Below are 15,939 nucleotides of genomic sequence, written 5' to 3'. Positions count from 1 at the left end.
ATGGCATTACCTGTAGTGCGCTCATTATTGTCTTAATGATAGCAAACAGCGAATATAAATCTGACAAAAACGCTTGATCTCATATCAACATACACAATCAGTAGAAATTTTCTGAAGATATAATTACTTCACAACAACATAACTAAAAACTAACAAGAGAACCTGATTCAAAAACTGTGAGAAGAAAGAAGCAACCAACTAAATAACATAATCAATCAAGAGCCAGTTTAATAAGATGGGGCTACTAGAAAATTAAGTTTCCTTTGCAGCTTGTCTGATCCTTCGCTGATGAACATCCCAGTTATACACTCGAGCGGTAGTAACCTGCACAAACATAATTTCTGATCATTACAAAATGAGATGTATACACAGGTTAAAAAAAAAAACATCGCCATCTGTTTCTGCATAGATTTCTTCTAGAGAGAGAGGGGGGGAGGAATGGATTTACCAAAGAAAGAATAACTATAATTAAAGAGCGTAGTACCTGAGTAATGGTCACTTGATCCCTCAAGAATTGTAAATCAGCAACAAGGACTTCTAAACTGGCCCTAGCATTTTCTAAGTTCTTTTGTAGAAGGGTCTTTGCCTAAAGAAGTCAAAAGGATCAGCACAAAACTAGGTCCTTTAACTGTAGATCTAAAAAAATCATAAGCACGCATGTGAATGGAACCATATACAAGATCCTCAGAACCAACCTCTTCACAAGAATACTCTAGCATCACATTTGCTCCCAACCAAAGACACACCGAATCAGTATCTTCGATTCTTGCCCGTGAATAAATGCCCTCAGATACTTCGAAATCAGCAATCAATGCCTGCATTCAGCATATATGAGGCTGATGGTATGAGATTAAGCTTAAGGTAATATACAAGAGAAAGGGTCATGAACTGAACTATCGTCGACATATTGAAGAAACTGTCATACACTTATTCAGATGGACAAGAGGGGAAAGCTGTAACATATATGCATTCATTGTTTACATCTCTTTCCACTGCATCAAAAAATCCTGAGAAGCAGGATACAATGGCCATATAATATAAAATATCTACGGTCTTAAGGTAATGAAATAAATATCAAGCTCCCAAGATGCATAACAGAACTTAACAAATAATCGCTAGAGGAAACTGTTTAAATTATGGATGGAAGTTTCCAATATTTCTACATTAATAGGCATGACATGAGATGCAGCTGTCCGATCACATGATTTGGGTGATGAAATTATATCGTTCTCTTGATTCAGCCACCAAGCAAATAGCCTAATACAGTGGAGAATCAGTGCTTTAGGAATAAGCAATCAAGATAACAATGCATTTAAGTCAAGGGGATGCAGTTCAAAATGAGGAAATATTCACAAATGGAAACCAGAGAGAGGCAGCTGAACCATATCATCTTGCACCAGCAGTTCAGACCTTGCTGTACAGCATGGTACATCAGATAGTGGAAGTGCCACTTTAAGAAGTGTGATACTTTATGCCATCATCAAAGCTACTTCCACCACTATGTTCATATCTTAGAAAAGGAATAATAATAATAAAAAAACCTCAGCATTAAGCTCAAAGAGGCCTAGTGTCTAACTATTTCTCAAAAACATCAAGTTCAAAGAATTAATAAAACATAGCTGCACTGCCTTTTGAGATTTGCTATAACATTCTTAGAATCATCCAAGAGTTACATTTGGTAGGAGGATTGAGAACAACAGAGAAAACTATGTATTATTTCTACCTTAATAAATAGTAACTGGTTAACATACAAAAAAAATTTCTACCTTATTTGATTTGATGAACGTAAAGTATAAAGTTGACTCAGAATCAATTAGGCTAAGCTAGTATGCAAGCTCCACGCTACTCATCTGTTAGTTTTTCAAGAGCATAATTCATAATTGTAAGGCTCTCTACAGCCATGATCTTAAGTTTTCATTTAAAATAAAAGGCTCCCCTTTTCTTTCCCTTTTATTTTTCCAGCAAAACCAATTTTGGGTATCAGTACTTGCATTAATCTGCTGCTTCCTACTTTTTCCTTTCAGAAAAAACTGGACCGCTTTTACATACCACCCTGTTTCTGAAAGGAAGAGAGTAAGTTGTCTGTACTGTAAAATCAACCCCACAACAGTAGGTAGTATTAGAAATAACCATAGAGGTGTAGCAAATTACTAACTAAAAACTGTTAGATGGTTAAAATTTAAATGGTTATTGAAGGTTGTAGGACATCTACATCCATTTATTCATGATAAACCAGTATATAATTTAAAGTGTATACAAGCCTAGCATAAATTACTTTCATTAACAGCCACATAAATCATGCTTGATAACATTTTTTTTGGGTACAGGCTGGATAACATTTTTTACTTCTATCTTTTAACAACTCACTTCTTCAGGGTGATAGTTTCAGATTAAATCAGCCAACACGAAATGACATGGGTGCAGTATTTCATTCCACGATTCAACCATCACCTATAATGAACCTCCATGGAACACAAACATAAGGAGCAAGCAGATGTAAAACAAACTATAAAAAGATCAAGATGACATTACAGGAGGATAGAATAAATCATAGCGCACAAAAGGTGAACAATTATGCTAGAGTGCTCATACGATATGAATTTAACATCCTACAAGTATCTGTCTCGTTAATTATAAACAGCAATGAGCAACATCATGTCAAACAGAGACATCAATAAGCTGGACAGGCTTCTGCAAAAGATTAAGCAAATGCATGTAATGTATAAGCTCGTGTTTAAATTACAGCATGGAATCCCAAGTTCACAGAACTGTAAATCTATTAAAAGATTAAGTCTAAGTGGATGCAAGGTAAAAGAGGTTTCTTCTTGAAATAGATGCTGTGATGGCATCTTACAGAACATTCAAGCAATATGATGTTAAATTTAAACCTTTAAAATAGGATAATAAGAAAAGAGATTATTTGCAAATCAAATGCATCCTCATCAAAAAAATTTAATACCAGCCAGAAAAGGCTTGATGATATAACATTCAATTTTTCTGGAATGATTTCATCTCAAGAACAATATTCCAACATAAATATGGAAGGGAAGATTTGAAATTATCTGAGACGGACCTCACCAGTACCCTTCTTAGCTAGTAGCGTGGCGACAATATCCAAACATTTCTCAATATCAGGAATTTTAGCCTGTAGTAACGAAAGTAGAAATCACAGCCAATCATTATGCAGCAGTTTTCATCATAATAAATCGTCAACAAAGATGTCAAGATTGAGTTAATTCAATTTTTCCTGAAAAAACCTCCAACTCAACTGGTTATCACTGCAAGCAAGCATATCAATTTTTTTTATTTTGAAAAAAGTATTATCTGATGACCATCCCACATAATATATCAATATTGCATTAATTTAAAGGGAAGTCCTGTCAATCTAAAAGCCCAAGAGAAAGTCTGAACTGAACTTGCAGGGATAAGATGAGCCGCAAATGTAGAAGTCACACCACATAAGTATACTATAAGTTGATGTAACGCATTCACATCAGCAATTTTCCTGCAGAAAGTAGCCAAAGAAAGGAAAAGCACCTGAAGATCCCTTTGCTGTGCTAGAAGTTTCATTTCCACGATCTTGTACTGCTGAAGCCTGGAAAAAGGGGAAAAAACAATGCTTCTAGATGAGCCAATTTAAAGATAAAATAAGGGCAAATCAGATTATTGACTTCATAACAAGCAACAAGTTTCCATGTGTTGATCAAAGAAAAACATGTTGATCAAAGAAAAACATGAAAATAATTATACTTTATGTTATTATAAATTTATGGTCTACCATCTAAATCTTGAGACTTGATCCCATAGTCAATTGAAGTTGTAATTACATATTGTTTGATAAACACTATCGACGAAGCATGATTTTACTCGATAGGCACAACTGCACATGACGCTCTTTATATCTTTGCTTTGGAACTGAGGAAGATGTAATACATCTAATGCAAAACAACTAGAAGTGTTATGTCTGGTGTTAGCTGATGCATGCTTATTTGCAGTATATCAGGATAAAAGATAGAAATGTCATCTGAAATTAATCGTGGGAGTACCACCACCACCACCCCACACACCAAATAAAAAAATAATAATAATAAAAGATCGTGGAAAATCAGTCGAATACTCCTGAAGACACTTAATGAGATAACTTTCTTCAAGAGGCATTTGCCACTTTTATCTATAACAAATTTACTGCCAATTAAAGATGAAAGGAGAGGGGTTCTCCTGTGAAAATACCTGGTCTAGCAAAAAGAAACCAAATATATAGCTTTTCTTTTTATCGGCGACTGTTTATACTCATGCAGTTATGAAATGTACTGTAATATTTTTGTTTTTCAGTACACATCAACCAACTTAGCCAATACAGCAAAAGAAGGCTTGTATAATATCAAACCAGGTTGCCTGGTGGCGAGGCCTTTTATTAGGACATGGCAACAAAATTTTCTGAAAGGATGCACAGTGATACTCAGGAACTTGCTCACATTTAGCAAGCCCTTCCATCATCTAAATCCAACTTGGAACAGCAGAAGCTTGTAAGTAGGAGACAGGAAGAACTGATAGAATGGAAATGGTAAGTTTTTGTATTCTCTGGGACAGGTAACCACTGCTTGAGGCAGCCAATTTTTGTCAAATATGTCAAGGATAATGCTCAAAATGGACTAATCATAAGAAAACGGGAGGTCAACATATTTGACTGAAAAATTGCCAGCAGTGCAACCGATAAATAATTCAGATTCTTTAATTTGTTATCCCCATTCAAATCTTGCTAATTGTGCTCTTAGCAAATTCTGTTTGATCTTTTAAGATGTCCAAGCAACAGGAAATTCAAGTAAATAGTGAGCATATAAATCAGTATTCCATAATCTACCATTCAGCCCCATATCAATAGAGTACCTACATTTTTTTTTTTTCCCATTGAGGATTTTGCTGCAACCTCTCACAGTAGGTACCATTCAGAAAAAATGAGACTGGATATATACAACTTCATATCTTAATACTCAAAGGCATCGACCTTATTGAGATGAAATTTCGACCTAAACTGTCATACATACAGCACCGAGGTAGGATTCGTGAGCTGCCAAAAAGTTCAGTTGATATATTATCTTTATAATGAAGGTTCGGTGATTAATGATTACAAGTTGTTATAAAGACCTGGTTCACTGTCATGCAATTAGTTAACCATGCAAGTTAATGGAAACATGCATGATTTCTTTTGTTTCATTTTTAAACCTCCAAATATATTGTCATAATGTTAAAAGATCGCAGATTGATCCAAACATATTGTTCTCTTTATATACACAAATTTGGCAACCAGCACTCCTTATGTGTTTCTTGGGTAAGATTATAGTGATCAGTAGTAGTCAAGCAGCCAAGTCGCTTCTTTTGAGTTTTTGGCTCTTATGCATTTGGTACCGTGTACTTGCTACTTAAAAATTTGCTGTCATATGCAACAATAGTCCCATATGTAAGAGTTAGAAAATACCTTGAAATGACAAAAGCTTCTGTATGCTTGATGGAAAAACTCATAACCCTAAACCATAACAAACAAGCCTTATTTGCATCTGTATCAGATCAGTTTCATCCATCAAGTTCTGAAAACAGCCTACAATCTAATCTCAGCCCGATGTCAGTCCTCTAGGAATCAGCATTGAATTTAACTAAGGCAAATTCAGAAAAGAGGGGCACTGATCATTAAATGCTAGATGACCTTTTGTGTTTAGAATACCAACTTTAAGCACATAGAACTCTACATGTTTAGATTCATCCGAAAGAGTTTATCCAATGGCAGGCAGACTTCAGACTTCATTTTCATGTATTGAACAGAGTCTAGAGCCAAGACATAAGTTTTTTTTTGTATTTAAAGTTTGACAGTTTCAATGTCATGCTTCATGTAACCAAACAGTTTAAAACCAGTGGCCTTTCATCTAATTCAAAATGCGAAAGAATAAACAAACAGAAGTGTATCAGAAACCTTAACAAAGATGTAGAACAGAACATAAGTGTAGCAGATCCGTTAAAAAAGATGCTATAGAACACAATGGAAACTTTAACATTATCAGTTGCATATGCTTGAGTTGGATTTTCATGTTTAAGTGGAGAATTGAAAGCTTATAATGGTTTGTGCCTATCAATCAATTGTAAGAGTCGAGATACAAAACATTTGTGTGAGTTATTGAATAACATGAGCTACTTGTAGAAGTGTTGTATTGTGGTATTAATTGAAAACAAAATAAGCCATATGTCTAGGATAATTAGCATTAGATCTTGTTAATTAGTCAATGCTAAAATTCCTCAGCTGCACATTCAAAATTATCTTTTGATATCCTCATATGTTGAACTAGTTCTACAAAAATCAAGTCTAGCATGTATTTTTAAGTTATCTTCGCAAGCCAACTACTTGTATTGCATGGTCTATGAGATACCAAGGAAAGAAGAAAAGATTTCTAGGAACAACAATTCCAGCAATACTTAGCACAATATGCAATTCATGACCAAAACCTTCGGAAACCAAGATCAAATTCTAGAGCCTAGACCATTTTTCAACATATATGAAAAAAAATTTAAAAAAAAGAAAGAAAAAGTGATCACCTTACTGCAGTTCACTTAATATGTAAGAAAAGATGGACCTTTCCGGAAGAAATGAGAGGTACAAACAAAATGATTGAGGAAATGCACTACAAACAACAAGAAAACTATTAACTTCCAGTTCAAACCGTCACGTCCGGATAGATTCTTCACATATTTAAGAGAAATAAAAAAGAAGCAAAAGAACCGAGTAGCCAAATAAGCATCATAAGCAAGAAAAGCCAAGAATTCTTAAAGAAACGCATGGGGAAATTAGAAAGATCAAGAACAAGCAACGCCAACAAGGAACCATGACACACAAAAAAAAAAACTACGACTGAAACCTAGATCAAAACATAACTCAAATACGCATAATAAGTAAGAAAGGACAGGCCTTTCTAGAAGAAACGGGAGATATAAATAAACTGATTGATAGTAGAAGTATTCACATATTTAAACGAAATCTATTTAAAGAAAGTGAAACATAGTAGAAGTATTCACATATTTAGATGAAATCAAATACAAGCAAGAGAACCCAGTAGCCTAAAAACCATAACATGTAAGAAAAGGAGCAGATTCTCTGAGAAACCGAGATTAACCATAATCAAAAGCACCTAAAACCTAAATCTTCAGAGCCTGAAACCTAGATGAAAACATCAAATACAACACGATCCTCTACCGATTGAAGAGAAATCAAAGACAAGCGCGAGAGTTTAGTGATCGGGCAAGGAATGAGGAACAGGAAAAGAGGTACCTTTCCTGAAGGAAGGAGAGGGAGGAGTTGACATCGAGGCCGGATTGCTTGAGATAGGTCTCGACGTCCTCCACGAAGGAAGTTGCCGGGATGCCCCTCCGCTCCGTGACGCCGGGGGAGGAAACCGACGAGGAGGAAGTAGAGGCCGCCATTAACGAGAAGCAGGGAAGAGAAAGAGATGAAGAAGGATCGAAGGAGCTCAGGCGAGCTCGCCGAGTACCTCTGAAGCCTCTCTCTCAGCTCCCGCTCTCTCCCTCCAGGGTCTTTGAGGGTTTTTTTCTCCGAGAACTGGAAGCAGGGGACCGTGTGAGTCCGCTATCTCGTGGAGATTTTTGTGATGACTAATTTGATATAAAGCCGGCGAGGATCACCGGCGCTACCTTTTGAACGGCTGGTTCTGTGAGTCCACTCCTTGCTACGGCCAAAGAAATTCATGGAGATTTTAGTGATTGAGATCGGGAAATCTAGACCGTTCAGTAAGCAGCGCAAGGCCATACAAAGTCGAGATTACATAACTCTAATAAGCTGGCAACTACATTGCCGACTTCAGCAGTGGTGAAATTTCTTCCAGAAAGGCATCATTTAGGATTGTTCTTCGAAGGTCAGTCCTAAGTAGATTTAGAGGCGGCAATGCTTGATTCATTTAACTTAATCCAATCTGTTATAGATCGGCTTGAATTATTTATTTTATAAATAATTTTGAATCTGAATTTTTGATTCATTTAATAAATAGTCCAGGTTTGGGTTTAATCAATTTCTGACTTACCCAATTTTCAGCCCAATCTGATTGCCTCTCTTAATATGGACAAATAGAATATTGTTATAAAACCAAAAAATTATTGAAATAGGGTGGTGCCATAATAGAATCTCGGTCTCGACGACGACAACAAAACTAGGGTATCTTATGATATTTGTTGTTTAGCAAATTTTAGAATATTTTTAAAGGTAGAGGTAACTTTTGTTTGGGAGAAATCAAAATCACTGCCCAACAATTCATTGACTACCACATTAGACACTATAATCAGATCGATCCGAAAATTCCTCTTCCTCTTAAGTAAATTATTACATTATCTTCTTCGTAGCACTGGCAAAATCAAAAATAACAAAGCCAAGGAAAACAATAAATGGATGTGAAATTTGCCCACTCGATAAAATTTTGTCCATTCTGTTCATCCAACAGCCCAACATGAATCCTCAAACAACATTAAAAATAGTGCCTTAAACCTAACAGATCAATTGACTGTGGAAGACCAATAATCCATAAATATGGTATAAATGAATCCCAAGCGGAGATGCAACGACCCTCTCATAGCAAAAAAACTATGTACTGAGCCAGGAGCGGCATAATGCATTTGGAGGCCTAAGGCGAACTCATTAAGAGGAACTTTTTTTCTTTCCGTTTTATCTCTGAGGCATTATCTGCAGTAGGCCGGCCTAAGGCGAACTCACTAAAAGGTCTTTTTTTCTTTTTGTTTTGTTTTGATTTTGAGGCATTTTCTACAGTGGGCCTTCTTTGAGTTGGGGCCTTAGGCGACCGCCTCAGTCGCCTAAAGCTTAGGCCGGCCCTATACTAAACAATTCATGTTCTATAAACAAAATAGAGACCTAGAAAGTATAGTTCCATCTCTTTCACAAATGGGGCAGTAATGACTTAAGAATCAAGTTCGAAAGGAGGAGATGCCAAGAAAAATGGATTGGAGAAGAGAGAAGAGGTGGGAATACTCTTCATATGCAATAGGAAAGTTGTGATCATCATGCATGATGACTGAGGGTATTGGCGATGGCATGTTGATGGTGAGAAGGGTGCACGGGATGTAGCATGGGCGAGAGAGGAGACTCGCATTAGGTGGGGGAGAGCTCCAGGCGAATCATGGTGGGGAAAGCAAAAGAAAAAATAATAGTTAAGTTTATATTTCCCATAGATTATCCTATTTATTAACCATAACCTTCATCCAAACGGCCATTTTTAATAGATTTTCTTTTTTTTTATCTTTGAAGCTTAAAATTTCTACAAATCATCAAATTCTCTAATTCGGAAGAATTTTCATATTCGATATGAACCACTTTGACTATTACAAATAAGGCTGATAGGTCCAGAAGACCATATTGGAAAGCCGAGCTGCAAGCCAAAATTTCACAAACCATAACTTAGTTATACAACGTCCGATTAACATAATTTTTTTTTAAAAAAAATCAAATAGTTTTCCGAAATCTATAATATGACGCCACACTCTTTAGAGGACAGTGCCCGAGCGATCGAGAGATTTAAGCCCTACTTTCATAATTTAGGGGGTGCCCTCTTTTCTGGTTCATTAATTAAAGAAAATTAGACGTAATTTCTACTTTTGTAATTCCTCCATCTTCTTTTAATTTTCTTTTAAGAGATTCGAGTTGAACAGGTTGAAAAAAATCTTTTTTCTTTCTGATCGGAGCATTCTCATACGCAATTATGTAGACTAGATATCCCTAAACAACCTCTTAAATATTGGTTTTGCAAAAAAATATTGGATTCATCCTTCTTTCTATAGGGCAGTACATAGTTAGGGCATTATACTTCAATGTAAGCATAAAGCAAGCAACGATCTAAATAAATACATATTAAATATTTAAATATACACCTCGAACTCTAAACCCTAATTCCTGAACTCTAAATTGTAAACCATCATATGTTTATGCATATATCGAGTACTTTAAATTTGTATATAACCTATCTCATACTTAGGACCAAGAGACAAAATCATCGTGGAATCTTAAATATGTATTGTTCTGCAAAATTAAAGAGAAAAGGTAATCTTTTCTTACAAAATCAACATTTAAGTTCAAATTTCACCTTGTGATAATGAAATCTTTTTATTGTCATTTTCTATTGGATCAATCAAGCCTAGCAATCTAATGTGCATTGTCTAATGACTAATGCTCTGCACAATCTCACAATCTGGACCCATAGTGTCTTCCTTATATTATAGACACTTTCACTAGTTGTTTAGGTCCATTACCCAATATTATTTGGGCCAAATTGCCTAGTTTGGACTTATTTGACAGACATGTCCGCCTAGACCCAACCAACCCTGAGCCATTTATTTTAGAATTAGGCCAAGCTCATCCCCATGATTGCTTTGATGGCCAAGCTCGTTCGCCCGATCTCTTCGATACGGATGGTAGACAAGCCGAAAACTCCAGCAACCACCATTAACTCGGCGCTTGGGTTGGAGTGGTTCCCAGCAACAACACTAACCATCAAACATGAACCATCTCCAGTATCTTCACTATATAGAAAAAGTGGAAGTTTCGAATTTTGGCATATTTCTTCATAAATTTTGTTCGTCATATTCTAAAACAAAATTACCTTCCAAAAATACCAAAATATTCCACGATAATAAAAATAAATTTTAAATACTTTATTAATAAATAATTTTAGAAGTTCAAATAACTGACTTCTATCATCTCATGCACATCTCTTCTCTCATCTTCCTTGCCCCGTCTTCCTCGCACCCTCTTCCCTCCATGGCTCTCGTTGGCCAAGCCCTCTAGCTTAGCCCCCTAACACAAGTAGTAATTTTTTAAGATTTTACTTCAATTCTTCTTATTATTTTATTGTATTATAATTCACTCAACTTTCTTTTAACTTCTTTTGGGCATCATTTGCAAATTGATCCATTTTTATTCTTGTAATATGTATTTTCATTTTTCATTTTTTTTCACTTATCAAAGTTTAGTTTTTGTCTACATTATTTTCTAATAATATTTCTATACTTGATTTTATATTTTCAATTTATCGTTCGCCCTATTATCAATTTTTAATATTTTTGGCTATCATACCAATTTTCTAAGATTATAATTCATTATTTGAAATTTTATTTTTATGTCATTTCTTTTGCTATCTTTTGCTCAGAGTTATTTGTATTTTATTATCTAATCTTGTATTTTCTTTTCAATTTTGATTATATTTGGATTTCTTAAAGATTTGTTTTGTGCCTTTAGTTTTAATATATATATATATATATATATGTGTGTGTGTGTGTGTGTGTGTGTGTGTGTGTGTGTGTGTGTGTTTGTATTTTAAGAATTTATTTCTAAAATTTTTATATCTCGTTTCATCATTGAGTTAGATTACTTTTCTTACATCATTTTCTATATTCTGCAGGTGATCTTTTTCTTCTATTTTCTATATTCTGTATTGTCAATTTATTCTTTGATTTGCTATTTGTATATTTAACTTAACTAAAAAATAAAAGAAACAAAGTAAATAACCTATTTTATTTTCGATAATTATATTTTTGCAAAACATGTATTACCAGTGCTTGTTTGCTAATTCCAATTAAATTCTGGCTTTGTAGGACTAACAATTTAGATACAGACTCTTTTTTTTTTTTTTTTGGTTGTGACAAAGAAAGGAGGCCTATCTTAGGTGAGCAGAAGAACGAAAAAGAGTGTAACATAAGTCTTGGATAAATGGAGTGAGCCCATTCTAGCCTGGTTAAGGCTAATTTTCCTAATAGAACCTGATTTTTATGCATAAGCTTTGAAAATGAGCGAGCCCAAGTTGATAAAATGGTCTTTTTGCCAAGTTACTTACCAAACTAACATATTTGGAACTATTGTATCATTGATAGAGGGGGTTTCTATTAGATCCAATTACGTTAGATCCATACTTCACCGTGTTAAAAAAACACATGCATATCCTATATTTTGAATGGTTTGCTTTAAAATGATATAGGCTACCTTGATACACTTCTTCCCTAATAAGATTTAGGGTTTGCCAAGTGGCTCAGCAACATGCCCTAATTAGACCTAATTATTGCACATATCTTATATTGTGACCTGCATCTTTTTGTCCCTATACAGGCTCTAATTGGTGGCTCATGCCTCCTAGAATATAGTGATAATTAGACCTATTTTAGAGAGAGAGAGAGAGAGAGAGATCAAAGATGAAATTGCAATCCTTAATATGAAATATATGGACTGTTTTAATATTAACAAGAAATTAATGAAGCATTGCCATTTTTCAAATACCACCTTACAAACATGAACTGCAAAACCTATATTAACTAACAATGTAGTGGCCACATATATATATATATATATATATATATATATATATATATATATATATATATAAAGATTAGAGTAATAATTCCACCTTACAAACATGAACTGCAAAACCTATATTAACTAATAATGTAATGGGCACAAATATATATATATATAAAGATTAGAGTAATAATTCTATGTCTTGCCCTCTAGAATTTCGTAGGAGGATCAATCACCAGAATCCATTGGTGACAACGCACTAACCATGATCTGCATCAGCTTCACTTGCATCTGCAGGCACATAATGTAATCTGCTGCCTCACCGAAGAGCCCTTCGAGCCCCATGGACTCCCCATCTGGAAGGAGACGTTGGAGCTTCTTGATCCTCCTCTCCACGCGGCTCATCGGCTTTCCAGAACCTTCTAGAAGGGCCCATTCCTTCCTTGATATCATCTGCCTCCTTGTCCGCGCAAAAGTGGCACCACCAATCCTCTTAGTCCTTGCCATTTGCTTCCTTCTTCTTAGTGCATGGTGTTGCATGGCTTTAGTTAAGAACCAGCACGTTCGTGATTGGTTTGCGCTTACTGGCCTCGACGTCATGCGAGTGGAGTTGAGAGCTACAAGGAAGGACCGTAGGGAGGCTACCATGGTTGAAAGGTTTAGAATACCACTTTGTTTTCCTTTCAGAATGCTTTGATTGCTAGGTGAGGAGAGGGAGAGAGAGAGAGAGAGAGAGAGAGATTTGGTGTTTAGATCGATACAAGACCTGATTGCCCACAAGGCTTTGGGAAGAGGGGAGAGGAACCTTATATATGTTCTTTAAGAACAAGGAGGAGTGACCCACAAAAGTAAATCCTCCTCCATATGAGTGTGGGATTGATGAGTAGAGAAGCGGCCGAGAGAGAGAAACGAAGGCAGCAAGGAGAGGCTTTCCTTGTAGAAAAGGTCATGTTCTCCTAACGCAATGCACATGCACCCACATGTGGTTCCTTAAACACCCAACTATTGCCTCCCAATCCTATCCCTCTCATAATCCCCGGACTTAATTAATTCTCCCGTCCTATTGTTCCCTCCTCATCACATGCAACACCCTGGATTATTCCCTCTCGCTTTCACATTCAATGCATTATCAGGGATGGCATGCATGGTGGTTAGCCACAAGCTCGAATCCTCTATTTGGCGCGCGCAGCACCGTAGAATGTTGGGCAGATGTGAATGACTGCTATCGAAAGCACTATTAACAAACAAGAAAGTTCACGTGCACGTACGGTGCGCATTGTTTGATCGCTATCCATCTTCTAATAGCAGCTATCTAGAGATGCACAGCATTCTGTGGTGCACAAGCCACACCGCAGAGGATTCATGTTGGGTTAGCCATTGAGGCTTGTGTTTCCTTGTACGGAACTCATGGTAGGCTCCTATTAGGTTATTAGGTGCTTAGGCATGCATGCTTGCTAATGCATGTGGCAGCAAGGGGGGTAGGAATGCTAACCTTCTTGGAAGGAAGTAAGGATTGTGGGGATGTTCCCCTAATATTGTGGATGGACTACGAGATGACACTTGTTTATTATTTAACAATGTCCCTGCATGGAATATAATTGGGATAAAGATGCCTGGTGGAGAGAGCATTGCATTTTAGACACGCAAACTTTTGTTGCTTTCAATTGTTAAGGGGAAGAAGAGTGGGCTTCAAGCAATTAGACTGATGGTTTCGTATGTGTAGGGATAACTACAATTAGAATCTTAATAGATGCATGATTAGTGAAGCATCTTTGACAATTAGCCACTGTGTTAGGTGGATAACACATGGATCGATGTTTCCTTTCCACGACATGCAGTGACTTATCTACAATGCATATATAATAGTCTAATTATTTACATGAAAAAAAAGTACTAATTGGTATCCATGTTCATACCAACATAAAGAGAATCTCATAATCAAAGGGTTTAAAAATTATTCTCAGCCACCATGTGCACTTGGTTCATTTTGCATCTGAAGGATAATTACTTGGGATCCATGTCAATAGATTGTTCTATGGTTATAATAATTCAAAAGAGACCTCGAGTTTCACAAGTAAGATGGGCGCAATCATGTGAACTGCACTATGCTGCAAAGTATAGAGCCTAGCTAGTATGTTACATGACCTAGATTGTCTTTTGCTTCAAGTTTTCAACCCCTAAACAATACACTCTATATCCTATAATTTGGTGGGTTAGTGATAGCTAATTCCACTGCTGGTACCTTTAGAAATGCCTTGCTACATCCCATGACTTTTTTTTTGTGTGTGTGGGGGAAAGAAGAATGTTTATTTAATAAGATAGAGGATAATGTGTTGGTTTATTAATAAAATATTTAGTTCAAAATTTTGAGATTTTAATCTTCTATATATTGGATATTTATCAAAACATAAACCAAGTTACGAATGATATTGTTCATGAAATTACACCACCTTATTCGCCCCAGTCTAATGGAGTGGCTGAAAGAAAAAATAGAACTTTAATTGATATGATTAATTCTATGATTGCTAATTTTTGTGCATCTTTTATTTTTGGGGGGAAGCTCTTCTATTTGCTTGTTATATTCTTAATAGGATTCCCTAAAAGTTCTAATCTTACACTTTATGAAATGCGGGAAGGTAGAAAACTTAATTTAAATCATCTCAAATTGTTGGGATGCTTAGCCTAGGTTAAAATTTCTGAAACTAAGAAGAGAAATTAAATTAGGTCCTAAAACGGCAGATGGGATATTTATAGGATATTCTCAAAATAGTGTTGCTTATAGAATTATGATCGTAAAGTCAAAAATTAATGGAATTGATGTAAATATTCTAATAGAGTCTAGAGATGTTGTTTTCTTTGAAAATATTATGCTTCTTAAATATAAATTTAATAAATATTTTAATATTTCTAATTTACCTTCTAGTAGTAATTCTAATATAGAGGATATTAGTGAAAATGCTAATTCTTCATATTTAGAAGAACCTAGAAGAAGTAAGAGACAAAGGATTGAAAAAAAATGGAGATTATTTTTACATCTATTTGGTGGAAGATGATCCTAAGTGTTATAATGATGCAATTAATTCAGTAGACTCTATGTTTTAGACAAGAAGCTATTAATAATAAAATAAAATCTTTAATAAATAATGAAACTTGAGTTCTTGTTGATCTACCTAAAGGGTGCAAGCCTATCGGCTGTAAATGGATCTTTAGAAAGAAATTAAGGATAGATGGATCTATAGATAAGTTTAAAGCAAGATTAGTTGCTAAAGGTTTTACCCAAAATGAAGGTTTTGATTATTTTGATACATATTCTCCAGTTACTAAAATTACATCCATTAGGACTTTAATTGCTTTAGTTTCTATTTTTAAACTTGAAATTCATCAAATAGATGTGAAACAGCATTCCTTCATAGTGATCTTGAGGAAGAAATTTATATGGAAGAAGCGGAAGGCTTTATAGTATCTAGACAAAAACATAGAGTGTGTAACTACTTAAATCCTTGTATGGGCTAAGCATTCCTTCTCTATATGTGAGGCTGATAAATGTGTCGATACTAAAGTAAATTGTAATTCATGTGTTATTATGTATCTCTATG

At 35.3% G+C, this 15,939-nt stretch overlaps 1 protein-coding gene across 1 annotated transcript; it reads right to left on the bottom strand.

Moving 5' to 3' along the window:
- Positions 1–36: 36 nt before the first annotated feature.
- Positions 37–7,800, bottom strand: LOC103712665 (probable prefoldin subunit 3). Its single transcript, XM_008799249.3, has 6 exons — positions 7,313–7,800; positions 3,538–3,595; positions 3,074–3,145; positions 696–815; positions 485–586; positions 37–324 (listed from the first exon to the last, which is right to left on the bottom strand). Exons 1-6 carry the CDS (start codon positions 7,462–7,464, stop codon positions 253–255), a joined length of 576 nt encoding a protein of 191 aa, XP_008797471.1. The 5' UTR covers positions 7,465–7,800; the 3' UTR covers positions 37–252.
- Positions 7,801–15,939: the final 8,139 nt, after the last annotated feature.

The sequence above is a fragment of the Phoenix dactylifera genome, chromosome 12 (genome assembly GCF_009389715.1).
Source record: "Phoenix dactylifera cultivar Barhee BC4 chromosome 12, palm_55x_up_171113_PBpolish2nd_filt_p, whole genome shotgun sequence".
Taxonomy (NCBI): domain Eukaryota; kingdom Viridiplantae; phylum Streptophyta; class Magnoliopsida; order Arecales; family Arecaceae; genus Phoenix; species Phoenix dactylifera.
The sequence above is the reverse complement of the archived record's forward strand: the minus strand, read 5'-3'. Positions and strand labels throughout refer to the sequence as shown.

Excerpts from the sequence above, each read along its gene's own strand:
- LOC103712665 (XM_008799249.3), bottom strand. The coding sequence starts at position 7,464 with ATGGCGGCCTCTACTTCCTCCTCGTCGGTTTCCTCCCCCGGCGTCACG. Across the intron at positions 587-695 it reads TAGAGTATTCTTGTGAAGAG|GCAAAGACCCTTCTACAAAA; the intron begins GTTGGTTCTGAG and ends TGACTTCTTTAG. Across the intron at positions 325-484 it reads ATCAAGTGACCATTACTCAG|GTTACTACCGCTCGAGTGTA; the intron begins GTACTACGCTCT and ends ATGTTTGTGCAG.